Source organism: Helicoverpa armigera, chromosome 9 (assembly GCF_030705265.1).
Source record: "Helicoverpa armigera isolate CAAS_96S chromosome 9, ASM3070526v1, whole genome shotgun sequence".
NCBI classification, from domain to species: domain Eukaryota; kingdom Metazoa; phylum Arthropoda; class Insecta; order Lepidoptera; family Noctuidae; genus Helicoverpa; species Helicoverpa armigera.
The window spans coordinates 5,538,316-5,566,010 of NC_087128.1; the positions used below are offsets into that span (position 1 = coordinate 5,538,316).

Sequence of the window (27,695 nt, forward strand, 5' to 3'; positions counted from 1 at the left end):
GCTGTGCATTATTTATTTTATGCACAACCCAAGGAAAAATATAAGTAGGAGGAATTAAAAAGGCGAATATTTGTCCTGAGTATCTTCATATTGTCACATCTACACTTTTTCACATTATTACAGATGGGTTATTATTATTCAGAAGAAACAACACGACACTACACTGATATCATCGCTCTAAATATATTCTTAAGAGGAAAGTTTTTTGTTTCAGAACCAATACAGTATATTTAACGTATTGAAACGATGTCTTATGTATTTAGTCATATGCTTAACGTCATTACATTATTAGGTAACATAAACTTATCTAATATAATATGAGTGCAAGTTTGTTTATTTGTAACATTTTATGATTGAAGTCGGCACTTGTTTAGGTAAAATTTTGCATAAAGCCTTAGTTATTGTAGTTCTATAATGTACTTTTATTATTCCACGAGAATTTCGTTGATATAAAATTTTCCCTGACGGGTAAAATCTGTGGAAAACACAAAATATTTCACAATTCATTCATGGCTGTAATCTTTACTTTCTGTATTCGTCAAAGATTGACTTAAGTTGAAATTAATAGAGTTTCTACGTTGGATTTTTAAATCTAAAAAGGCCTTTAATTTACTCCCGGTGATGCTTCAATAATGCGATGTGTCCATAATCTTTTACACATTTTGTACAAAACCGCAATTACGTTTTTATAGTATAGGATTAGGAGTTAAAACTTTGTTTAATTACTATAACTAAAAAACTTCATACGTTTTGTGAGTTTTTGTTTGTATCTAACCTTATTGTGTGGCTAAATGAGAGACATTAATGAATCTGAAATCATCACTTGCGTTGCTAAATGTTCTTGTCACATTAACACTACATATAACAAGTACGTTGTGCGAAGAGTACAAGAACATTACAGAAGTGCATGGCCCCCAGATCGGTCAGCCGCCGACGCGCCGGCAGATATCGATTCTGTCTGGAAGCACCCTACCCATACTAAATACGGAGAGTATAGGCACTCCCTGCAACATACAAAGCGTCTATACAGTTAAATACTGCAATGCGCTCAACTTTTCCAGTCACGACATTGCGTTGAAACTTGCAGCTTTCCAACTATTCATTATCTTGATCCATACCTGTTCTACTGCCTACCTACTGCTTAGAAAATTGTAAATAAATACGCTACTATAATTGTTGATGCTAGCACATTTCCATTTAATGTTTCTTTTGTCAACAGAGGTGTGCAATAGCGAGGAGGTGCCCGAGGTAGAGATAGTCAGTCTCCTACAGGAACATATACCAAAATATCGCTTGAGAGCAGACAGTCTCACACAATTTGGAGGTACAAATACTTTTATGCGCCTTGCTTGTAGATTTGCACCACCTATTCAATCACTTCAAACTGGCCAAGCTTTCTTTATTTATTGAGCTTTTTGTTTCGATATCATCCAAATCATGATCATTTATGTCCATGTTCATTATCTTATAAAGTAGCTATAGTACATAGCGGTATCATCTAAATAAGAAAAACCTTTAACGTTAAGCGGTAACTTATACAATTTTAATTATTAATAATCGCAAAATTATTATAGAACAGCACAAACAGTTAAAGCTAAACATGTAGCCAAAGTTGTGAACGGGAAAATTTTGCCATTTACGGCCTGATTCACCTAAAATCAATACTTGGGTTTTTCACGGCCACACTCATCATTTTGTGTGTCAAATTAAACTTTATGAGGATCATTTCATGCTGAAACATTTTTTACGTTAAATCTGACTATTTTAAATGTTGTGGACTATTGGGTAAATCAATTTTGAGATTCTTGTACTGGACTAACCTATCTCAAATAGTGCACATTTTCACACGGTAAAAATACTAGGCATAAGAAAAGAGTTGCATATTTAATTTTAAGTAAAAGTTGCTCGATCATAAAAAGAAATATTTGAGTCACTGGATTTTTTTTGTAGTCCAACGAGCTTTGAAGGAGATGTATGTGATACCTACACCACTATGTAATTGGAACGTGTTTTTAAAATTCGAAAGGCGAATATGTGATAAGGCGAAAAATTTGAAGGACAAAAAAATCTGAAACTATTTTTAGAAATCATGAATGTTAAATCAATGAAAACCCGGTGACTTTGAAAAGAAAATGAACTGCTAATAGCATAAAGTAAATAACCACTAGAGAGCGCACTCGCCAATTTCTTCTAAGAACACGACTCACCACTGCGGGCGGGGGGACGCGGCATAATCCGCGGCTACTATTGGTCAGTTCACGGTCGCTACTAAAGGATCGTACTGATCGTAGCCTTATAGTACGCGCAAAATCACTAACTTTTGGCGAGCGTCGGGGCACTGTATGCGCAGTCAAGTGGTTTTATAGTCTTTGGCTAATAGGCATGTGACATTGAACAATGCTTGGATAAAGCGGCTTATGCCAGGGCAGGCCCTATATCACTACCTCACCCAAATAGACGTGACAGGCACAACCAGGCACCGATTTTCACTATGGAATGAGACATTATTAAAGTTTTTTTTCACGGAAAGTTACATTTTACCTAAGTATTAGATTCATATAAGAACGGCAAAAAATTAGAATAGCAGTAGAAATTATGGGATTTACACAATAATGAATCAAAATGATTTGGATTGGAACGAAACTTAGTCCTTTGTGAGTGGTTTTTCAGCCTTTGCGCAGCTATTTCACAACTTTTGGTTATTTCACAACACGAAGGGTGGTGTTCTGATGTAAAAGCCCTTCGTGGTTGCACTGACAAGCATAGTTTCTTACCTCCCGTAGGAAGATTATATTCACAATTTTAAATTAAGATTTATCTTTTAAAAAATACGAGAAAAGCCTTAAGTAAATATTCATCTTTTGAGCTGTCCTAGTTTTGTTTCAGTAGATCTGCGTTCATTTCATCAGGTCAGTGTTCAGTAACTAGGTCGTAGCCTACTTTGTTAGCATTTGATTTTTTTTACGACATTTTCAGTAGGCTGGAGATTTATATTGTTCCATGTGTAATATAAATAATGTAAGTTTTGTTTGCCAAATGGCATTGCAGTGTTATTTTCTGTGATCAAAAACTTGTACATCTAAGATTGTCGGCCTTAGTACTTTAAGCTCAGTGCATTCCAATGAACTAGATCGTTCAGCTTCCAGACCTAATGCACGACGGTGTGCAACGAATCTATTGGAATGGCAAGGTCTCTTGCGAGGCAGGGGCAGAGTAGTTTCACTAAATGTCAGGCCGAACAACAAAATGGAATACGTTTAGAAGTACATAAGTAACTGCCCGGTGAAAGTGAACGGTGATTTAGGAATATTTTCTCAGTATTTCAACCATATTAATATGTGATGCAGTAGGTATATTCTTTATTGGATTTTGGCTGGTTACTGTCGTCACTACAAAATGATACGACAACATAATTTTAGATGATTAATATATATTTTTTTAACGGTCTCTACTGTTTTCTCACGTTCGAATACATATAGTTACATGGTTTACTACATTCTATGGTATATTTTATGGTGGGTCTCGTTCCAACAATGCCAATATTTATAAAATACGTCTTACAAGAAATATGTTTTGAAATGGTAAGAATCCGACGAAGTGGGACTTTATGTGGTGTTCCGTCTTAGTAAGTGTTTGAGTCGCGGCTTCCGGCGCCGGCGCCGTTCCTAAACGCTATAAATAATGGTGTCTCATCGGTCGAGTCATCGCCCGCTGGCCAGTATGCGTCCCCGACCGGTCTGATGCGTGCCATCTGTCAACTTGCTAACGCGTTCGTTGCACATAACACCATACTTATCCGATGCTACATATTTTAATACAAATACCGTTCGAGCCAGCGCTCTACTAATCAACTGCATAATTACATTTCAATCATACTATATACTTACTGCATTATGTTCCCTTGTAACTGTATAACCAGGAAAAACTTTAGTGGCTTCTAAGTCGAACAACGAGTTTATGTCAGTCATATGCTCTTGTGTAACTTCAAAAGTGTAATGCTAATGATATAATTACGCCCGGCCTGTAGTAAGTGGGTGTACTCACAGGTGTAAAATTAAAGCAATGTATTCTTAGTTCATGAGAAGTTCTCGACATTTAGTTAAAAGTCATTGTGATAGGACGCGATCTGAATAGATTTGAATTGGTGGTGGGATAAAGCGGTTGACGGCGGTGTGTACAATGTTCTGTGTGATTCAGCCTTCCCGTGACGTTAGTGTTTGGTCACATCAGTCATCAGTGCTGGGTATCAGTAATTATTTCAATGAGCATATTATAGAACAATTGGCTTAAATTGAACAACGCACATTCCAACCACGAGAGTCTAAGCCCTTTAAAAGTTTACGAAATAATGTTTGCAAATTCTTTGTACTCATATGTGTTGATGGTTTTCAGGCTACGAGAATCAGGATTGGTTCATACCATCTCCGGCGCTGCCGGTGAGCGACAAGGACCTCGCGCTCACGCCTGACCAGATCAGGGAGACACTCAATTACTTCCGTAAGTATGCCTTAAGCTGTCATAACATAAAACTAGGCTTTCATTGTCTTTCAATATTTATTATTAAGATCATGCAGGTGCTCGTTATGCAAGGAAATATGACATCAAGTATTATCGACTTTCAAATGACTAACGAGCAAAAAGATGCATAATTATATCACTGCTTTAATATTGGTGGGACAACATTCACTATATTAAAATTAATACTCGTAAAATTTATATCACATCAAAATGCCAACATGCTATCAAAATTGAATCCGAATATTATTTAGTTATTAATGAAAATGTAAGTTTATTACGAAGAAGATTAAAATTAATAAGCAATTTAACTCTAAGCCCATATAGTTTACTGACAACATTAACGACAGATTTCATAAAACAACTGAACATAAATGCGTTCAATTTGAAAAGCAAACAGTTTTAAGAATAAAGATATAGGCAACTGAATTGAGAATCCCCTCCTTTTTGAGAAATCGGTTAAACATGGAAGTTTATGTTGTCGATTTAAAATAGACCTAAATGTAACAATTGGTTGAAAAGTATAATAAGAAGATAAGAAAAGTATAATAAGTTATTATAAGAAGATAGGTGTTCTTATAAATATGGAAAAGCTTGGTCGCTATTGATTCTCACAGACAGCTACTTGGTCAATCAGTTTACTTTTTTAAATAGGATGATGAGAGAGTGTAAAAAATTCAGGAAAAAAATTTCGGGTGACCACATTTCGTGTGTGAAATTATAAATATATTTTTTTATTGCTCTCATGTGAAGTAAACTTTTACAGAATCCCAAATCCTCAAATTTTTCTTGTCAAATTATAAATTGAAATTTAGTCTACATATAAGGGTTTTATGTTGTTGATCAGGTATATTTTAGTTTATTTATTATGTACTAAAAGTTTTGAAGTTCTTTGGAAAAAATGTTTTTTTTTTTTATAGGAATGCATCATAACAGTGAAAGCTAAGTTATAAATTGTGCATTATTTAAAAAAAAAACGTAGGCTGGGATCTTTAGGTTAGGTAATCTACTTGAAGATGATCTTTATGTCATAATGGATTTCGAGGGTTTAATAATAAGATACTACAAATACCAGGTTTCAATAAACCTGAGAAAAATAAATTTGAAAACCAAAATAATAAATCGTTTATTTGCATTAAACATGGTATACAAAGGTTGAATAAGAATACAGTAGGTACAAGCATGTTTCAAGCATGTTCTGATTTTAGATCAGCTTCTGTTTGATGCCAAATACCTACAAAATATTTAACGTAACGCTCCATAGACCATTTTGTAACTCTTAAACAGCTCAAGGTCTTGCGGAGGATTTCACATCTTTCAGAAATGTAGTGAAATTTTCGGTGAAATGTCTTACTTTTCGTTTGATTGTACAGGTGGATTGATATAATTTTTCAATAAATCAGTATTTATCTTAATGAGTGTAGTTTGTGCTTTTTTATTGTGACTGACTATGAATTAATTGATAGAAGTTTTTTTAGGGTTTATCTTTGAAATAAAATTGTTTCTTAAGTACCTATTTATAATAAAGATAATTGCTATTGTTCATCATACCTTTTTTACATGGTGATTAAAAAAATTGTATGAAGCTACGGTCATCTTTTAAGACTCGTTTTTTTAAGAAGACTTTTCTTAAGTATAAATGCAAATCTGCAATTGGTTGGTTATTGACGGACAGGTCTATCAGTGTTACCAGTTGTACGTTTTTCTAGCATGGAATGAATATTGTCTCTTTTTACACAAAGTGAAAGAAAATCTGTTTATATTTTCACAATATTTTTTCTGGTACCTTACAAAGTTCCTCGAATTTTATAGACAATCTTGTGGTTAGGGTGATATATTATAGAATCGACCGCATTGTTTATGTAGTTGACGTATTTGTCCGCCGTGGTCCGTGCTAGTCATATCTATGGCAGCACTGCGCTTGCGCGAGCATAGAGACGCGCGACCACCAGTGCCGGTCGCGCCGGTAGCCACGCGGCACGCGTGCTCCCTCATCGCCCGCCGCAACGCCGCCGGCCCGATCGATACCGCGACGGCCGAAAAACGTTGTGCGCCGCACGCATCGCGCATCACACGCCCCGACCCGTGCTAAACTTAGAGAGTAGAGGTGCACCGTTGCACCGACCGGTGTAGTAAAGCAGTAAAGCGTTCTATATCACACGTGCCTCATCCTGTCCTCAAAAGAAGTAGTTCTTTATCGCTACACACCTTGAATTCCTTAAGTTTGTGTTGTTATAGACCGTATTTTGTGATAATTATGTAAGAGGGTGAAACATTTCGCTTGTTACCTTACTAGTTTTAATGATACATACTTTTATAAGCATTCTGTTAACACCAATATCATATTTGGCATGCTGTAGAAGGTAAATTAGCAAGTCTCTGCGTCATCGATTGGGGTGGTTTTGGGAGTTGGGGGACACGAGACGCGTCGGCGTCGTCGCGGCGTCGCACCGCGCAACAGCTGTGAGCCAGATCAGTTATCTTGACCGTGAGAGCATATTTATGTTCATTGTTGTGTTGTGTAGTACTATACAAAATTTAAATATAATAGCAACTATATATTTCCCGTATTTAAGCGTTATAAAGCTTTTAAGAAATGCTATTTCAACGCATTCCTTTCCTTTAAATTTCTATTTATCGTACAGCAGTTAAGTAATATTTAAAATTATTACATTCTTAGTTTAATTAAAAGTGTATATGCCAGCATCGGAGGCGTAAGATGTGATATAGGTATTTATTTATATTTATAATAGTAGTGGATATTGATCTATGAACCCTACTCTCGGCAATATTTACGGTTTATTCTCCTTCCATCCCTTATTACTCAGATTGCGATAAAATTATGCTATACATTGCTAATGTATATTATTTACTTAAATATTTATATAATTGAGTAACTGCATACTTATATGTATAAATAATTTGTTTACATTACGTTAAATAAATTATAAAAAAGTAATATAAGAAATTGTATAATTTCTAAATATTAGGAAATTGTTGGTCACCCTACAATTTCTTTTCAAGGATACCTACATAAGATTCTTTACGAAATTATTTCCATTGTTATTACTACGCAAGTCACTCGTTGTAAATGGGTTGGTGTCAAATTATTTATAATGATAAATACATATTCCGTTAAAACTGCTTGATTACTCCCACTTCAATGAAAAAGTAGGCGTTTACTCTCAAATCTGCAGGTTAATAATCCTTAGAGGTATAAGATTCAGTGTCACCCACATATTTATCTATGTGTCTTTTGTGTATAGAAATTGCCGTTTACTTAATCCTACTAAGTAATGACACTCTAAATAACATTGTGAAATAAATCCCCCCACCTCCTCAAATACAAAGGTGGTACATTTTTTTCCGAATTTCCGCAATCCGCAAAGGAAACTATCAATCCATCTTTCGACTGAGAAAATTTCGGACTATTTCAAGTCACAAATATTCCTAAATTCGGCTAGTCATTCTCAAGTTACTCCATTACCAGCAAAGCATTCCAAGTCCGACTGAAACTGGTTTTCCGGCTGAAGCCGAAACTGAATGTTCGGCCGTGGCTACAGTTTCGGCCGGAACCGAAACCGAAACTCACGTGTTCAAGTATAGAACACCTCAAAATAGTAAAATGTTCCCATTATTTTGCATTTCCTAGCACTCAGTAATAAGTTGTGTTGATAAAAAACTATGCGAACGTCGCATGACAGGGTATTGTACATGAAACTTGATTTTTATCGAAAACTAAGTAAACTTAACCGAAACTGAACCTTCGGTCGTACACCAATTTTTATTTGTATAGATGTGACCCATTTTTTCAACATTCCTAACAAGAACTTACCTCGTCCATTTAGTTCCTAGTTTAGGTTCATTGCGTTTTAATACGTGTAGTAAAAAAAAACGTTAGTATTGCCACAATACAGTAAAAAGAATTTTATTAAGTTGTGCGCGCTTAACCGCTGACTAGGAAATATATCGTAACCTGAATCATTATGCGTAACGGACTGCGATTGAACGTTTAATAGGTACGAGTGATTTTCTACCTAAACATGCATCTATTTTTTATACATAAGAGAAATTACAAAAATACATTCATAATATTATTTGAATTTTTAGGGGCCGTCAGTGGATAAAAAGTGATAGTTTCACTAAATTAAAAGACATTTTTTTTTGTCAAATCAGTAAATATAACCCGTCCCTGTAATTTTTAAATCTTCAACAGTCCCTAAATTAAAATTTTAATTATAAATCACGTTCAGTTTCTGTCAATATCCTGTAGAAAAAAATGCCACGAAAAACTCTAAGCAAGTTCTAAGTACTTCCTGTAATTCAAGTCTGTCGTAGTAGTAGAATGACGCCACTCTAGGTACACAATACTTGTTATTATTTAATTTACTTTGATCATTATTATATCTATTTTAATATAATCATGATTATATGTAGGCGAATGACGTAGTTAATATTTACAAGAACGTTGAATATCTAATCCGCGACCTCTCAGAATTACAAAAATAAACCACATTTTCTAAATTATTATTATTATTTTATTTACAGTTCTTATCTATTTAGTATGCAACAAGTTTAAAATTGCGGCATTATAATAACGCTTACCGTAGTAGCTTTGCTTCTAGAAAATTGTTAAATGTAGTTAGTTAAAACGTCTTAAGATTTAAAAATAATTTGTTTAAGCACATTTTTATTAATAATTTGGTCATATCAGTTCAGGGCTTCTTATCTCTGACTCCTTATCAAATAATTCGTTCAGTGAGGAGCGTATAATAAGCGCCGTTAAATTATAATATACATGTGCACGTTGAGTGTTACTTCAGTATGACTTGGACGTGTAGAATACTAATTCAGTTTTAGTTATTGGTATGGCATCGACGGAAGTGGACGTGGCCGGTCGTTGCTGCGCGAATCTGTCTCGATACCGTTCATATGTGTCGTGTTCGCGCAAATAGCGTGCTGCCTCCGTACTGCAGACGCCTGCACTTGATCGTGAAAGTTTATTACCACTGGCCTCAAACACTAGAACCGTTACTAAAAGAAATCGCCTTGTTTTGAGATAAAGGTTGTTTTGTGTGTAATTTCAGTGGTTAGATCGGAATTTACATTGTCATGGTGTGGTTTAATCCAGAAACTTATAGACAGATACATTTTTTGTGTTAGAACTCAGTTATAATCGGTGTTTGCAGTTTAACCATGTGTTTTGTGTGCAGTATGCATAGTGGCGTAGATAATACTCATGCTGAAATCGATGTTTACGAATAGGTACTTAATACCGGTGATAACACCTTTCACTTGGATATGCTTGTTTAGCATGGAGTTGAAGTGTTAGTCGTACCGACGCTTCCCTTAATTATACATCAAAGTTGAATAGACCACGGCATTGTTGATGGTTAGCAATAAAACGCGTCTGACATTGCTCATTGGTATGAGTGTATTCGCGGGTGTGCGCACAGGGCCAAAATTACGTCATGATTCTGTTAACCTACTTTCATTTTACTATAAAGTTTGTAAGGTGATTGTTATAGCAAAATTTTAAGATCAATGTCATTGATAAATAACCACGTAATAAAATGCGTTTAGTAATTTTAGGTCTTTGATCTTTACAATTTGTACAATAAAAAAAATGAATTAGATATAAATACCTCTATTAACTGTTATAAAATTAGTAATCGAGTCAGGTAAAATTTCATAAATTACACAGACCGATTAATCATTCGGTCTGGTAACTTAAACCAGTAACACTCGGTCCATTAGCTAGCACTTATTATTTCGATTGATCATGCAGACTGTTCATGCGTTACATTATGCATTATATGTAATGCTACTTGAATTACTAATAATTGTAATTAGTTCAAAAAGTAAATTCGTGTGTCACTTTCCTGAATGACTAAGCTAAGGAAGAAAATTATCAGATTTATGATCTTCAGCTTTAGGATCGTAAGGTTACCTGACGAAGGTAAACGACCATAAAAATGACCATGACCATGGGAATAGTTAAATAATAAAAAGTTAGTACCTATGTCGATTAATTTAATTGATTGTCATTGTATCGTATTCGCAATTTGGCAAACGCTATTGACTAACACATTAATAAATGTCTGATTAAAATATAAATAGATAGAATGTAGTTTGCAGTAGTGTACCTTATGGTTTGTACTTACGTTCTGTGCAATACTTACTGGTTTAAAGCCTTTCGGAGAGGTTGTTCGACGTCAATGCGAAATCACGTGCCCTGCCCAGCTGGCCTTCACTTCTCAACCAACGCGACTCGATAAACTGGAAAAAGGAGAATGACAAATATATCAACTATGATATCATAAAATAGATTTATTCACGCAATGTACGATCAGGTCACAAAGTTCAAGCTAAATAGACTCGTAAATACAATGCAACCGAGTGTTTTTACTTAAATATTGTTCTCAGAGTTTTTGTTCATTTGACAAGCCAGTAATGTACTTCAAGCTCGTCTTCTTAAGGTTATTTAGGAAATTAGAAGCAACTAACCAATTACACCGTTAATGCGTTTGTTTTTTTAACCTGACCGTGAAAACTCGTTTAACTGAATACTTGCGGGTAATTTACAGGCTACTGAGTTTGAACTGAGATCATCGAAGATTGGCATTCAATATTGTAAATAAATAGGAAGAATGGGAATTGTTTCCTATTGTTCAAATTCTTTCTTAGATGTAATTTATTTCGTCTTTCCATTACACGCCAGTAGCTAAGAAAGCCTAGTTTACCCTATGAATGAAAAGAAAATGGTCTTTATCTCATTAGTCAACATACAGTTTAGTGAGTATTGCATATCACTAACATCAGTATATCTATTATTAATTGGGCTTCCTTTGTTTTTCTAAATATTTACCATCTAAACCACACCCTATTCATTATTACTGCTATTTAATGCGTGGGAGCGTCCACTCCGCCCTCATTTCGGTGTAAGCATAAATCGATAATTTTAACTTCGGAGTAACACCTCATTCACTTAAGCTAGCACTTGGGTTAGACATGAACATGGCGATATGGCGTGAGCATTATAACCGTGCTTCGGGTATTATGAATTTCATAAGAGAGTTAATTTAAGCAGCTCGCTTGGCCACCCGAGCGTGTTGAAGATATCCACCAGCTAGCACTACCCTGTCAGACGTGTTCCATTACATCCTCAAATGAGTGGTTGGCACGATTCTCGTGATTTTACAGGTAGGTATTACGTCAGAATAAATATTGGTTTTAGCAGAGTGTAAAATGGTTTGTCAGTTCAGTTCATTTGTGACTTTACGTCGGAGACATTGTGCATAGGATTCGTATGTGATACAAGTGTACAAGTAGAAAGAATTCGGTCGGCGCTCGGGACTCATCGCCGGCGTGAAGCGGGCGGAGCAGATGGTCGCACGTCGCGCGCGTCACGGCGGAGGGCTGTGCGGGCTCGGGCGCGGGGTGCGCGGGCGGCTCGCGCGCCTCGCCGCCGCCGGGCTTCGATCGCGAGCTCTTCCAGGAGCTGAGCTACCTCCCCGATGCGGAGCTTCGCGAGTGTCTCGGCGAATATCCGGACTTCCTGTACCACGTCGCTCGGGACAAATTTGGCCGACTATACTTTCGCGTGATCAGGACCTTGCTCCTTGATAGAGGTATAGCATCTGTAGATGGGTACGGTTTTCACTGTCGATCATCTCATCACCCGCTACAACCTCCCATGTCGTCTGGCCTTCATCTCGCTTGTCTTCTTATATCTTCAACGCGGTGATTTGCATTGCATATCATCCCCTTAGCTGTGCTTATTGCCATGACATCATTTAATGGACTGCCTGTTAGTTTCCTACTTAATCGTTTCTGCCAAATAGGACTGTAATCCAGCTGACTAACATATGAATAGACACCATAATAACACCTTCACTGTATAAATATTCCTAACTTACTAACCCTTTCCCTCACTGCCTAATATTGGTGTAGCTAAATGTGTTTTTGCCTTTGTACAAACATAATTCTAATTAATACTTTGTCTAAGTAAGTACATGTAAACAATGTGTTCGTGTACCTATGTAGTAACAATTTTTTACAACATTAATTCTTATCCCGTTATATTATGTATGAGCTAACAATTTTATTATGACTTCCATGAGTAACTTTGTGCACAGGGTTGCCAGAAGCCATTAATGTCAATTAGCATTGTAAAAATTTGATAAAATCATCAAATCATTAAAAATAATTTTATATCCATTCATAAAGAATAAAATCTAACAGATTTGATAGCTATAGTTTCGTTAATTATGTAAATATTGGTTAATTTAGCGTTGAATGATATTAATCAATGACACTAGGTTTTTATTTCTAAAGATTTTCATATGACCCTTTCTTAAAAATGGCAACACTACCTACGTCTGGTACTTGAAACGATTGCCACAAAAACTGTGAAAGTCTTTCAGTATCGTGTGAGAGATGTAAGCACGAACACAATCAATATCCGTTGTAATCGAGTTAGGTAAGAGTGGGAAACGCCCGCATACCTGCGACCGCGTCGCATTCAATGGAGCTATTATATCAGTCAGTTCTCATCAGTTTTTAATCTGGAAAGCAGCTTCGCCCATTAAACATTTAGTTGCTCGTTAAATATTATGTTTTATGCAGTTAAACGACCATCACACAACACGACACATAAATTCTTTAACACAACACGCACACCACCACATCATGTATTTGACACTCATGACGTAAAGGGTCATAAACAATGTTTCAGTAGTAATAAATAACAATCTTTGAACATAATACATAATACGTTAGATTCTGCCTTGAAGACATGCCTACATAAAATACTTAAAATATTACCATAAAAATAAAACTCACGTGAGAATCGAAAGCGAATTGATCGGAACAATGTGTTTAGTGAAACATTTAACATTTACAAGTGATACGTAAAAAATTGCGATGTTTATTTGTTTTGTAATCCAGTGTTCCCACAGAGTGGATACAATAGAAAACTATGTTTTGTCTGCCCTCCGCAAGAGCGCCATGGATTCCACACGTCATTGCGTAGTACGCTCGCTCCACAGTCTCTTACTTGATCGGGAACTCCACGCTCGTATTTGTCGCTTTGTCACCAACGTTACTAACTTGTGCTATTTATTGATGTAACATCTATAGCAGTGCTATTCTTCGAACTACGGAGTTCATGTGTAATGTTGCATTTAGTGTGTGAACAATAGGGGGTTCGATGAACGCCGAGAGGCCGAACACACATGATGTACTGCCTGGTTAGTAGATAAATATAAGTAGAACAAGTAATTGTAATAACAATAGGTGATGGTAAATATAGCGCAAAATTTAAATTCAATGATATCTTATCAAAATGATTGAAGCGGGCAAGCGGCAAACGTTATTCGGTGTTTACAGTGCGTGCTTACACGATGTTTTGCGATACTTAGTGGTTTGAGTTCGTTAAGTACTGTGCAATTATTGAATTATTCGCCCATTGTGCCGGTGTATCACTGTGATTGTTTGGTTCAGTACTGGAGACATAATTATGCACGTGAAGTTAAAATTGTAGTAACAATGTTTTTAGTGTGCAAACATTTGTACAAATCGACAACAAGTGGAATTTCGAATACTAAAGATATACCGAATCATTATTCAACTAATACCGGTTTGATATTATTTAATTTTATTAGATGCATAATATTCCGATTGGATACACCACGGAAATAACTTTCAATTTCATCTTGAATTCCACTTATTTTAATTTATGATACCTATGTCTTCCGAATGATACGAGATACCAGGTCACTGAATGATTTGTTGATAAATATTGTTGAACCAGTCTAGCCAATTTTATCGGAAATTCTTTGTGAATAGACAGTAGGATGTTTCCTTGCCGGCTTTGTTGCGTTATAGAATTACGTTTGAAGTGTTTTAATCTCTTAATCACTAGATAACTGTCTAATTCCAATTTCTATGTAGATTATAAAATTATGAGTGCTTCTATATACCTCTTTAGTTGAATCAGGTTATGGTCCTCTATTCTCAAGCTTTATTATGTGTACCTAGGTACTACATTCTCTAGTATACGTACGGACCACATCTAGGTCACCGATTCAATCGATTGGTGTATTAATAGGATAGCTTTGAGATCAATTTAGTCTTCATGCTATTTTAGTGCTTTCAAATATAAAATATTGATCGACGGTGGCCCCTTTGGGAATATGTAGGTATTCTGTGGGTTAAGAGCGAGTTATAAAAGTGCCCAGAAATAGATTGTGAGCAAGAATATAATAAATATTGATGCTTGACCAAGGTTAGCTTGTAATGTAATCTCGATTGAACACCTGAATCACTGCAGATCAATATTGTTAAGCTTCTTTTTCATTAAGACGTTAAATAAAAAAATAAAAAAAAAAACTATGTAACGCAACGAAACTTTGAAAATCTACATAAATAATGCTTGTCGCTTTAATAAAATTAAACAATATTCTAAGCAGCACATATTTTTCTGTGCGACTAATGAAAACCGCAGTCTGCGGGTGATCTTGAAGGCTAACGCTGTGTATGTAAAGTGTTTGCGTGACATGTTTTACCGTATCACGTGCTTTATTTGACTAGTATTCTAGCAAAGTCTGAACTATCAGTGATATTGCGCAGACATCGTCTAGCGTCTGGGAATAGTGCCAATAACTGTTCCTTAGCGAAAAAAGTTCAGTAGGTACAACATTGTTAATTGGGTAAATTAAATGTCTGCTCTTCAGATTAACTTATTTGAACACAAAAGTTATTAGGTACGATAATATGTCTCCATGTGCCGCCGATACAAGCACGAGCTAGTCTATCGATATCTAAGGCTTTAATTAAATCAATGAAAGTAGTTTATCTGGATACGTGTATCTGATCGCGTCTAGTATCAATATTATAATAAGTACCTTGCCCAAGAATGTACTTATCTAACCCAGTCCCAAGTCCGGTTTTCGGCTCGAAGAAGTGTGTATTTTTATGGGAGGTTGTTAACTCGAAAGAACTTCAGAACATTATAACTCGATTGACCAAGTACGTTTGTCAATATTAGTCATCGTTTCATACCACTTTTTTATTGCACTCGCGTGACCAAATGTCAATAAAGCAATCGTAGAAGTATATAATTTAAAAGGTTTCTCTTAAAAGGCTATAAAGCTATCACTACTTTTGCATGCCTTTGTCACGTGTGTGATTTAGTTAGTGATGCTATTTCCTACGAGTATTGTTGGCTAAGCAAAATTATGTTCTAATATGTTTATAAACAAAGGTGTAGTAAAGTCATTTTGCTCTTTGAAGAAAATCACCAATACTATCAATAGATAATATGAAGTACGATAACTTATATCTACACTTAAATCACATAATTATCTGAACACATTCGTATTTTAACATGTATCTATAGTCAACGCTTGCTTTATAGAAATGCTATAAGTATTTACTATAGCATAGACGTTGGTGCTGTTTGCTACATAGTGGTGTTCTTTTTGCAGTTCTATGCAGCAACAGGGTGAGCCAAATGACAAAAACCTACAATGACATCGAAGCGGTAACACGGCTCTTAGAAGAAGTAAGTCTTGCTTTTTACTTTGCACTGTAATTCGACTAAAGAGGTTACCATATTACGTAAATTGGAGTCCAAGGACTTTAATGGGTTAATGTCACAAGTTTTTTCTTCAATGTATTTGTATGTAAAACTTTGTAATATTTCGACCTCTTGGTTTTCGCTTTAATTTTTGGCGCTTTTTCATATGATTTTAGCTCTGTAGAAGACCTTTACGAATACATTTCATTAAGTACAGTCTGTTTAGATTTTCAATTTAACGTCGTATCAGGTTTACTAATAAACTGTAATGTTTACAGAAAGAGAAAGATTTGGAGCTGACGGCTCGCATCGGCAAGGAATTGTTAACTGCCAATGGGCGTTTGGAAGCGCGAGTCACCGCGCTCGAGGGGGAGTTGCGAAGCGCACGGGACCACATCACGCAGCTGAGGCACGACCTCAACGCGAAAGCGGATCTACTACAGGTAAAAACCTCTTAATTATATCATGTTTCCTATTTCCTCAAATAAGAGCTACCTTCAAATCTTAGGGAAATACATCTCGAAGTTTTTTGAAAGAAACTAAAACTTGTTAGAATTATCTATGACCCATCCTATTACTACAACGATTTGCTTATTAACCTTTGAATATAAGCATCATCTTTCTGTTGTCGCACATGTCAAGAATAAATAAACTTTTAATATCCTGAAGATGATATCATCGCGCTAAGGTATTCATGACACCAGGAAAATCAATCTTATAATGTGTGTTCGTGTGAAAATAAAATTCATTTAAGGAAAGACAGCAAGAGCTAAAATCCAAAAACCCGAAAAAAGGTTTCGTATAAAATACCAACAGCCTTACTTATAAAAATCAACTAATCATCTTGTAAGTATTGTTTTAACTAATTACTACTTAAAGCCTTAAGTAGTGATTAAATTATTTTGACTTATAAACGTTGCTTAAGCAAGTCTTAAGAAATGGACAGATAATGACATAAAAACATACTAATTTCTCAACACTACCTGAATGTTGGTAGCTTAAAAAAATATTTGTCATCAAAACGTTGTGTAATGGCAACAATGGCATCCGTAAAATATAAGATTAAAAAGTTGAGCTGTCAATAAACCGGAAATGAAAAATCAGCTGGTAAGAATCCAGCCATTTTGCTAATTAGCGGGTTAAACAAGGGTGTGAGGCTACTTAATTTGACAACTCATTTAAGACATTGCTAAGAAAATAATTTCGTTAAGCTACGTTTATACGTAAGATTTTTTCTTAAACACCCCTTACGTATAACTTATTATTTAATTCACGTTTATAAGTAAGGCCGCAAATGTTTAGGTCACTATTTATTTTTTACATGATTGAAATACCTAACTTCTTCGAATATGCCATGGATTACGGAATTCGACGATGATACATGGATATGGTATTCGGCAGGTGTTAACAAATGACACAGAGGAGTGTTCGTCCCCCGAGGAGCAGGAGGCGGCCAACGCGGCTCTGCTTCGCAAGCGCACGGGGGCGCTGGAACGGGAGAACCGTGCGCTGCGCGAGGAGGCCACGCGCCTCGCCGCCGGCGCCGACAGCGCAGAGCTGGCTGAGCGACAACTGCTGAGGGACATCGCGCACCAGCTCGGTATGACATCCCTTACTTTTCTAACTTTAAGGCCGGCAATACATGGGCCGCGTGAAGCAGTGATCGGCGACAGCTTCAAGCAGCGATCGCCCGAATCAGTTGCAACAGCTCGAGCGGTTCGTGTATGTGCGTCCATAAAACTCTGCAGTTCACTGTGCAGTTGCAGCTTGAAGCTGTCGCCCCTGACTGCATCAAGCGGTCCGTGTACCTATTCGTAAATGGAAATTAATGTCATAGCTAAATCTGTACGAATTGAAGTGTACAATGTAAATTATTTCCCACATTTTTTAGGAATTGCTCATCTATTTCCGGTAATATTATATGCATAATATCTTTATGTCAAAGTATGCAAAATATGTGAAACTATCAAGTAGGTATAAATTATGAGCAGTGACAACAACACACTATAAAAGGGATTGGCCGACATAAAAAATGCATGACTTTCCGCTGTCATGCGACGTCAGCGGCCAACCTGTTAATTAGTAACAGGCTGCACCTAGCCGGAAAAACGGAGTTTTATCAACAAAACTGTTCGAATCTTTTATACTAATGGAATGTCTTCTTATCAAGTCTTAAAATACACATTTATGTCGTGTCGAATTTTAATTGGACCATTCATGTTATCAATAGCGAAAATAAAATTGTTTTCTAGAGGCTTCGAATTCCTTTATGATACCCATTTGAAATTATTTGTTGCTTTACTTTCTTCTCAAGGCATAAATACGATTCCATATGTGAAAGATTTTTCTCACGATCGATGTTCTTTGAACTTTCGATTACATATAAGATGTACATAATGTGTAAATGTCAACAGTCAGTGAAATTGACCTTTCGGCATTTTCTCTGGAGAAATCACGGCAATGCTCATTCAAATGCCATACAGAGACGCTCATTCAAATCAATGTTGATTACTTTGACTAAATCATTTGTCGTATTATTAAACAGCCGCTTGCTATAAAGCGCAGAAGAAAATACAATACAAATTGTAAGGACACTCAACCTTTGTCTGAGCATGTGTAATATCCTGTCGAGAGTGATTATATTGCGTCATATGGAGCATGAAATCCCGGCGCAACCTGGATTCATTGAACGCCAACGAGTTTTCATAATAATTGCGATTTAAACTGCCTCGATTAAATACATTGGCTTCTGTCGCAACTAATGTGAGCGCAGTGATATTGCTTTTATGTAATCTTTATTATCACACGCATCTTAGTAGCCGGCTGTTGGACTTACAGAAAAATTGTACCCGATTGTTTGTATTGCGTCTAGCTGACAGAAGGTCGTTGGTTATCGTTATCAGTCATACGAACGACCTACAGGCGGATTTATAGCCTACTTAGCTTGCTTATAAATTAGACTATCTTGATGATAGATAGGTTTCAGTTAAGCCAACTATGTAGGGTAACGACCAATGCAAATTCATATCACTTAATTGAGGAATTTTGAGGCTGTTTTTACTTACCTCAGACGTATGTATGTCTTAAAATTCTTGAGCAGCCTGTTATCACTGAATTGTAAATCACCCTAAAGATATTCGATAGCCGATAGTAACAATCATAATAGTTCAACCAAGATAAAAATACATATCTCAGATGTTAATGAGGCCACCATTGTTTATACTAAGAACTAGTTAAATAAGAACTAAGTAATTATGTTTGTCCTTTCTCGTACATTAATTGTGTAGCTATCTAGTGATCGACAGTGATTCATTTAAGGAAAGGTCATTCTAATAGTGTTTACTTGGTTGTTTTACTCTGCAGTTTGTGAAAGATTTGATTAACATGTCCATTGTCTGATACCAAGTCGTAAAACGTGTGATATTGATTTAAAACCCTCATGTTTGTGTAACCTTCAATGTGCGCTAAAAATAAGTTTGTTGGTACATAATGTAAAGCACACATTCACATTTGGTTATATAATTTTTGAATTGTTTGTTTAAAACCTACAAATAGAATAACAGCTTTAGTTTTTGTTGATGGCGGAAGTTATTTTCGAAGAAGTTTTGTATTATGTTAATGTACCATCTGAAATTATATTCCAAGTGCGTATTTGAAGGCCATATAGATTAAATTCAGCTAAGCGCCTCGTACTTGAGACTAACTTTCAGTAAACCGATTTTTTAAGTAATGTCTTTTATTGTATGAGATCACTTGCCATCTTCAATATAAGACTTCAATGCATCGGGTCGTTATAGCCTATTGTAATCTTTGTTAGAGAAAGTATTGCTCTCTACTTCGTTGAAAAGGCATTAAATACATTGATGCTTGAAGATCTGGGGCCCGATTCTGCTAAGTTTATAAAGTCAACATTGAATAGAAATTGAATGGCAATAGCAGTTTTAACCATATCGTGCATTCTGCTACTAATATAAGACCAATCGTATTCCAAAGTCATTCGATTGGTTTGCGATTGGTCTATACGGTAGTTTGCTCTACAATCATTTTGCAATCGTAAATCATTTGCAGACAAAATGGTTTATTATTGAATTACAGAAAAGGATAAAAACGTTTATTTCAATGAAAAAATGCGGAATGCCTCATACGCTTCAATCGAAATTGAGTCGTGATTGGATCTCAGTCGGATGTGAATCTTATGTCGCTTAAATTAAATTAGCACAATCATGCCCCTGTTAAGAAATCATTTCAATGGTTTAGCACCATTAGATATGGGCAGAAAGTTGACATTATTTTCTGTTACTGTAGACTGAAGATATAGGTTTTACTTTTGCATCGGAGCTGAGAAGAAACTATAAAGAGTAAGCAGGACTCCTTGGATTACTGAAGAGTTAAAGCCTGGTGACTCAAGGTGGCCTAGCAGCGTGTTTTCTCTTAAGGCTTGCACCCTGTCAGACCATACTTGTTTCAACTTGCTTGTTGTCATCAAATGAAGAATCCATTCAAAAGGATGGGAGTTCAATAGAATATCGTTTATTTGTTATACTGCCGTATTAGCGTATTGAGGGCAAAACAAAGGTAAAGGAAACAATTGGTGTTTTTCATATTGTTCTGGCGATGCGGTAATGCTAGTATAGTATAATTGTGTTATCTCAATAAATAAATGAAATGTATGTATAAACAGGTACTTTGAATTGTCCTCAATGTTGATGTATATCATATTCATATTTAGCCTTTAATTTCTAGCATCAAATATTTGTAATTGAAAAAATAACATTCTCATTGTAGTTTATTAAGTATATATTGCCTATATTGTAGCAATTCGACATTTAAAGTTTACTCGTGTTTCACAAATAATATTGTAATCTTAGAGCAGACTATAAATTATGTTTTATTTGACATTTTATCGCAGCAAATGCATTTCTGTACCAAGCTCCCCTCTTGAACTTTGGCTTTGACTTCACAAATGTATAACAATTGAATAATTTCCAGCCAGTGCGAATTCCGAGGCGAGTGCACTGGGCTCGGAGCTGGTGGAAGAGCGGCAACGTTCGGCAGACCTCCAGCAACAGCTTGATAGCATCAATTCAAGACTCGCCGTCAGCGAAAGAAATTATCAACAGGTAAATTATTTATAATTGCTGACATCAAAGCAAATAATTGTGAACGCAATCAGTAACTCTGTGAGTGTTCTTTAAATATGTAATTATATTCCAGTGTTGAATCTCGCCAAGCGAGAGGCCGGTACATCGTGACATAAATATTTGCCATTTGGCAAACATCATGTGTTACATTTGCGCTCGCGTTACCGGACATGACCGTTTGCAAACAGCGTGTGCCGGCCACATGCGCGGAACATAACATACGACACTTTGCTTTGAATTCTTTAATAAAAACATGTATACTAAAAGTATCAGAGGAATAAGCCATACATTATAAGATTACGTTAAAAGAACAAAGGTGTTTCATTACAGAAACATACCAGGACAATGCGTCATAATACCTTTTATTACCGACGCCGTTTGCAAAACATTATCATATCTTAAGCTCACTATTTAGCGAAATATTGAAGAGTTACATATCAATATAGGTATTTTCCTCGAAGGTATTCTTGATAACAGTTATAAATGGCGAAACCTTGACTAAAATAGTAAATCGGATTTCGTGAAGGCATTAAGCCGTAGTCTATCCGATTATCCGGTCTAGAACATAGGCTTCTTAGTACGGACACTAAAGAATGGCTTTAATTTTTATGTAATACATGTTTGCTGTTATAAGTTTTATATGCATAGTTGAACGTTTATGTTTAATTGTTCACAGTTAAGTGCTGAGCACGAGCACACGTTACGGATATTAGAAATAACAAAAGAAAATCAAAATGCTCTCGCCGCAGAACTGGCTGACACGAAGGTAATTACGACTACTGATTGTTACGGTTGCGCACTCCAACCATTGTTTAATGTGTAATGAATCCCATAAAACTGCATCTTAACTAATACTGATTTTAATCTAACACAGATGTTTCGAAAAAGTAAGGAATTTTAATTGAAATAGAGGTGTGACACTTACAATTAGGCAGTTCACACTATTCAAAACAAATGACACAAGAAGTTTAAGAAATGCTTTTGGACTTGATTTTAAGTCACTAGCTTTGAAAGTGTTAAATATACCTTTATGTGCTTTTCTAAAAACTTTTTCAACCTTTCTGCAAATGATATATGGGGCAAATGTCAAAAATCTATCCCTAAGTAAGTAAATAAGCAGGTTATTGGTATCCGCAGTAAAACTAATGTACAATTTTCATCCCCAGGAGCGTTATGTGGAAGTGGCAGCTCACCTCGCAGAGGCACAGGAGCAGCTGCGTGCTCTACGCAAGCGCGGCGAGCCGGCGGCGGCGCGCGGCCTCATGCCCAGCGTGGCGGCCGCCGCCGGCCTCGTGCCGCCCAGTCTGCACCGCGAGATGCACTCCTCCATATACTCCGAGCTCAGCCTCGACTCCGGCATCGGCGATCCGCTCGCACAGTACGTACTATCCTCACATTATATGCATGAGCTGCATTTCAATGAGACCTGGCGAGGTGAAAGTTACCTATCTAGCCGAAAAAACAATCTTCTGTAGTTTCTGTTGGTAAAAGTTTTCTCGGACTATTATACGAAAACACTTAAAACATCATAATAATCTATTGTACTGTCCTCTAAAACTCTTTATTTAAAACAGGACAATACGGTTACGCATGTAGGTGCGGAAATGTTTTATAAACAATATTTACAAACAGTGATACCACATCAATCACCTAGATAACCCACTTCCCACATTTGAGACATTTTTTTCACTTGTTCTTAGACATTTATTAAGAGTCTTAATTCCAGATCAAGCATGCACAAGGTGTTTGAGACCGTGCAGTGTGCATCGCGGTGGTCGGGCCAGTCTGGTCAGTCGGGCCCCTCGCTGCCCGGCTCGGACGTAGCTGACGGCCCTGCGACGAACGCGGCGTATCTACGACCGCCCGTCAAACCTTCCAGCGATTCCTTCCTCGATGACACATCGGATACTGATTCTGATGATCTTTACCCGTGAGTATATTGTCATTACCACTGTAGGGTACTTTTGAAAATGGTGTCAATACAATAATAGTTGCTAGCAAAATGTTGCAAAAATGCGGTGTAATGTGATTCCTATCGTGATAAGATTTTTCTTCGAATCGGGGGGATCCATTTGGCATAAATAATAATAGTATTTTGAATAGCCTATTATTATTTATTTACACATATAACAACTCTGAGGAGCAGCATACATAAAACTCCAATTATTATTGTTTTTTATTGCGACAACGAAACTACAACCGTATAGTTCAATTAAAAAAATAAACCATATATTTCTTGTCTCGTCACCAGTGGCGGCACGGGCGTGGGTGTCCCCGGCGCGCCGGGTGCGGCGGAGCTGGCGGCGGCACTGCGTCGCCTCACGCCGCAGGAGATCTACTCGCGCCGCGCCTCGCTCACCGCCTCCCATGTCTTACGACATCGTCGATACACTGGTATGTATTTAAGTTCTGATTTCAACCAACAAAGCTTAATTTTCTGAAGGACAAAGGAAGTCTCTGTATCTGTGGGTGGAAATCACGAAAGGCATCGTCATTATTCAGGTCCACAGCCGAGTTTAGACTTGGGTGGGTTGGTGTCGAATCGGTTCATCAGTTTGAAAGCCACAGTGCGAAAGACAGACAATAGCGGTCAATTTTATAACCCTCTTTTAGTCTGACTATAACAACAATTGTCATCATGTTTACGACGGTCTGTATAAGCAAGGGATTACTGGCCGAGCATAGATCGTAAATAAGATACGAACACAATGCGCCACTTCAGATATAATCTCAACACGTTGCGTTGTTTGTTTGGACAGCTATTACGAAAGGTTTTGCTTTTCAAGATATTTTACCTAATCGATTGTATTGTTTGTTCAACGTGATATTTAATTGTTTGATCTTTTGAATGGATTTCACCATTTATAAAATGATAATATTTCATAATAATTGTGTATTGTAGAGCGGGACGCGAGCGAGGAGAGTGCTGTGTGGGGCGCGGGCGCAGGCGGGCTGGCGCGGTTTCGTCCGCCACACAAGCTGCAGATCGTCAAACCTCTGGAGGGCTCCCTCACCCTGCATACCTGGGCTCAACTCGCCAAGCCCTCTATGTCAGGTATGTCTTCTATGGTATTTAAATTAATATGAAGTACTAATTTAAAAATACGCTTAGATTTATTGAAGGTTTTACAAAGCTACAGTTGTTTTAGAGAAAACAGCATGTTTTAAAACGCATCCATTTTGGTTTCAGGTCTTTTAGAAGAACAAGAGGGCGTCGGTGTCCGCGGCTCGCGCACTACTGGTCACGGCATGCGCTTGTATCGGTTGTCCGACGTCGAAGAAGACGACGACATGCCCCGCCTGCCACACTCTAGTCATGTCTACACATATGTGAACAGCACTGTGCTGCATCCTAACGACGGCAGTATGATGAGCACCAGTGCCAGCAGCGTGTGCAGCAGCGGCATGAGCAGCCTGGCCAGCAGCGTGCTGGGCAGCGCGTGGAGCTCGCGCCTCACCTCGCGCCGCTCGTCCGCCGGCGGCTCGCCCGTGCACTCGCGCCGCGAGTCCGTCTGCCTGCCGCCCTCCCGCGCGCACTTCACGCCCACCGCCACGCCCGCCAACAGCCCGCTGCTCGGCTCCCCCGACACCACGCCGCCCGCCTCGCCCCGCCCCGGCGACGCGCCGCCCTCGCTGCACGCGCTCATCGCGTCCGGCACCTCCATCCTGCGCCGCCGCCACCTCGCCTCGCCCGGCGGCGACGGCTCGCCTGCGCCCATCGCGCTGCAGACACCTGGTTCCCTTTATACTGGGCTCATGCATCGTAGTCCTATGGAGCAGCTGACGTGCCTCAAGCGCACCCTGCGCTCGCCGGCCGCGCCCGTGGAGAGGCGCCTGGGGGAGCCGGTGGAGCCGCCGCTGGGCGTGCCGGCGCACCCGGGCTCGGGCGCGCTGGACACGGCCGGCAGCATGGGGGCGCCGGGCTGCCTGCGGCGGCCGCCCCGCGCCCGGGCGCCGCGTCCTCGCTCGGACCTGGGCACGGTGGGGTCGGGGGTGCCGGCGCCTGCGCCGACGGCGCCGGCACACTCCTCGCAAACGTCGGCGTTGGGCACGCTGAGTCTACTGTTTGGCCGGAAGGGTGGTCTCTTGTAGACGAGCGTGTCCATGGTGATCCACTAGCGGCGATGCGTCATTGTCATCAGTAGTCGATTGCATTCGTTCGTTCACCGTCCCTAGATTTTGTTTTTTTTTTCTGTGGGACCTTAAATTAATTAGTTATTTTTTTTTACGTTTTGACGTGTGTATTTTGGAATTATTTTGTCGAGTCGAGGTAAGCTCGAGTGCATTTATAATATGTAAGTACGTCCTGCTTCCGGAAATAAACTAATGTGCAGGCACTGATAAAAAAAAATACTTAGGCCCAAGTTCACTGGCAACATAATCGTCAGTTTTCTTTAAATATAATAAGAAGTTTATGTTGTCGGTTTACTTGGGCCTTAATGTATTGTCAATTTAAATCCTCATTCATATCATTCACACACCATTCATATAATTTGAGGTTATTATTATATTACTGCATACCGGTAGAGGGCGTAGTCGGCTTGCATTTGATACTGAGGAATGGGAGAAGTTACATTTGAATTGAACATCCAGAAAAAACGACTCATCACACGAATTATTAACTTTTACTATTTTAATGTTTTAATACTTAATTGATGCTATTAATTTGGTAGATTTTGTAGTTGTATGAACCAAACAATCCTGAAACAGAAGTCTGTAGTATTATATAATTATTTAAGGGTTGTAATATTTCTTAGGATAGGTGAATAGTGAGACTTAACACTAGGTTTTGTAGGTGCTTTATGAGTAATAATTTACATATTCCCAAATCTCATCTCATTGCGTAGTATTTTCATGCTTATGATTATTACTCTTTGTCTAGTTATAAATTTTGTATGTGGTATTGTAAATAATTGAATTTCCATTAACTTAGAAGAGTACAAAGTATTTATGTTTATGGATCCAATTTAGTGTAATTCATAATGAATGCGGAATAACTTAATTTTGTTTTATATATTGCGAAACTTCTATATCTAATTTCCTTTACCTTCGTATTGGTATATATTGGCATTAGTACTGTTAATTGATTCTTATTCGGCAATTCTTTTGTGTTAAATTGTTAATAACATAGGGTCTGAGTAAAATAATGGTGCATGCCATAGGATAAGTAGAACTGAATTCATTTTAAATTAACTGATCAATGAATAAAGTATTCACATAATATGTGATGTTATTTTTTGTTTTTGTAATAGCAACCAGTTGGTAATTTAATTTCACAGATAATCTTAAGTTATTGAAATTGGTGCTAGATAAATATTTTTCTGCCAGTGAGTTGTTAGTTGCACGATTACAATTTATGTGATCGTGGGTTGTCACGTGCAAAAATATACAACATAACATCTTGTTTATAGGTAAATAACGACAAATGCATGGAAGAATTTCGAAGTGTTTGCATATTTTTACATGTGATGACATTCTGTTTGTTTGTTGTGAAGTTGTATCATTCATAATCTGGGCCAGGGTTTCACTTTTGTGTTTATCAACATAACAAGAATCATAAACGTAAGGACGCGGTAATATGTGAAAGGGCTGTGAGGTGATGAGTGTGAGATAGTTACGCGAGTGCGAGTGTGTAGTCAAAAATCTGAGATTACAATATTACTACAGTGAGGTAGGCACAAATCGTGTAGGCTAAGTAAGGCGAATTTGTTGATATTTTGACGATTATGAAAAAAGGAAAATGATTGAATTGTAAAGAGATATAATATAATTTATTGAATGAAAATGTTTTTTATTTGAACACTTTCCATTTCCCACTACTTTTTTCTAGGTAATTTACGGTTTATGGTTATTGGCGTTGTGACATCGATGAGGGCTGCTACGACCGTACGACACTAACGATGGTAGGATCAAACTAAACTAAAAAGAAGCTTAAACGGTACTAAAAGCAAGAATTAGAGGAGGCTTACGTAAAGTTCAATATAAAATAGGCCTAGAAGTATCTGGTGTAGTATTGAACCACCCCCACGGGTGGTTGGAATCTCTCTTGGAAGAAGCATTGGCTACCATTTTTAAATGTTTTATGAAAAATGAAACGAGGGACGTCTTGAAACCTACCTAGCTAGTTGTTAGGTAAAAATAGTCTGAATGTATGGTTAAGTTCTAGTTATTTTTTAGGGTTCCGCAGTAAAAAAAAACCGAAAACCCAAGATACATGTCCCCAATGGTTTTGGAAAAATTATCCAATTGCCCAAGAGATGTCGCTGTAGTTTGGGCTACTTACTGATATGAGCTGTAATCGGGACACTACAGAACCCACATAGAGCGTGGCTCGACACGCTCTTAGCCTTAGTTTTTGTAGGACAAGTAGGATGAAAAAATCTGAAAGAAAAAATGACAAATTAAAAAATTTGAATAAAGATAGGAGGATAATGAGATGAAAATATCTACAAAGTATG

At 37.5% G+C, this 27,695-nt stretch overlaps 1 protein-coding gene across 11 annotated transcripts in view; it reads left to right on the forward strand.

Annotated features, from left to right (window-relative positions):
* Milt (milton) overlaps nucleotides 1-27,022 on the forward strand; it is a 33,533-nt gene extending 6,511 nt beyond the window's left edge. For 3 of the 11 annotated variants that reach the window (XM_049839469.2, XM_049839468.2, XM_021333946.3), the window contains 12 exons: nucleotides 1,220-1,324; nucleotides 4,393-4,497; nucleotides 16,005-16,081; nucleotides 16,375-16,539; nucleotides 17,498-17,696; nucleotides 21,086-21,216; nucleotides 21,914-22,003; nucleotides 22,404-22,615; nucleotides 22,964-23,167; nucleotides 23,489-23,631; nucleotides 24,140-24,292; nucleotides 24,428-27,022. In XM_049839469.2, the coding sequence (XP_049695426.2) occupies nucleotides 1,220-1,324; nucleotides 4,393-4,497; nucleotides 16,005-16,081; nucleotides 16,375-16,539; nucleotides 17,498-17,696; nucleotides 21,086-21,216; nucleotides 21,914-22,003; nucleotides 22,404-22,615; nucleotides 22,964-23,167; nucleotides 23,489-23,631; nucleotides 24,140-24,292; nucleotides 24,428-25,329 (2,486 nt within the window). In that variant the 3' untranslated portion in view covers nucleotides 25,330-27,022. Of the gene's footprint in view, nucleotides 1-1,219; nucleotides 1,325-4,392; nucleotides 4,498-6,391; nucleotides 7,004-9,070; nucleotides 9,781-11,718; nucleotides 12,147-13,817; nucleotides 14,156-15,249; nucleotides 15,547-16,004; nucleotides 16,082-16,374; nucleotides 16,540-17,497; nucleotides 17,697-21,085; nucleotides 21,217-21,913; nucleotides 22,004-22,403; nucleotides 22,616-22,963; nucleotides 23,168-23,488; nucleotides 23,632-24,139; nucleotides 24,293-24,427 lie in introns of those variants that run through there. The other 8 variants (XM_049839474.2, XM_049839473.2, XM_049839470.2 and 5 more) reach the window with 8 other exon arrangements.
* Nucleotides 27,023-27,695: the final 673 nt, after the last annotated feature.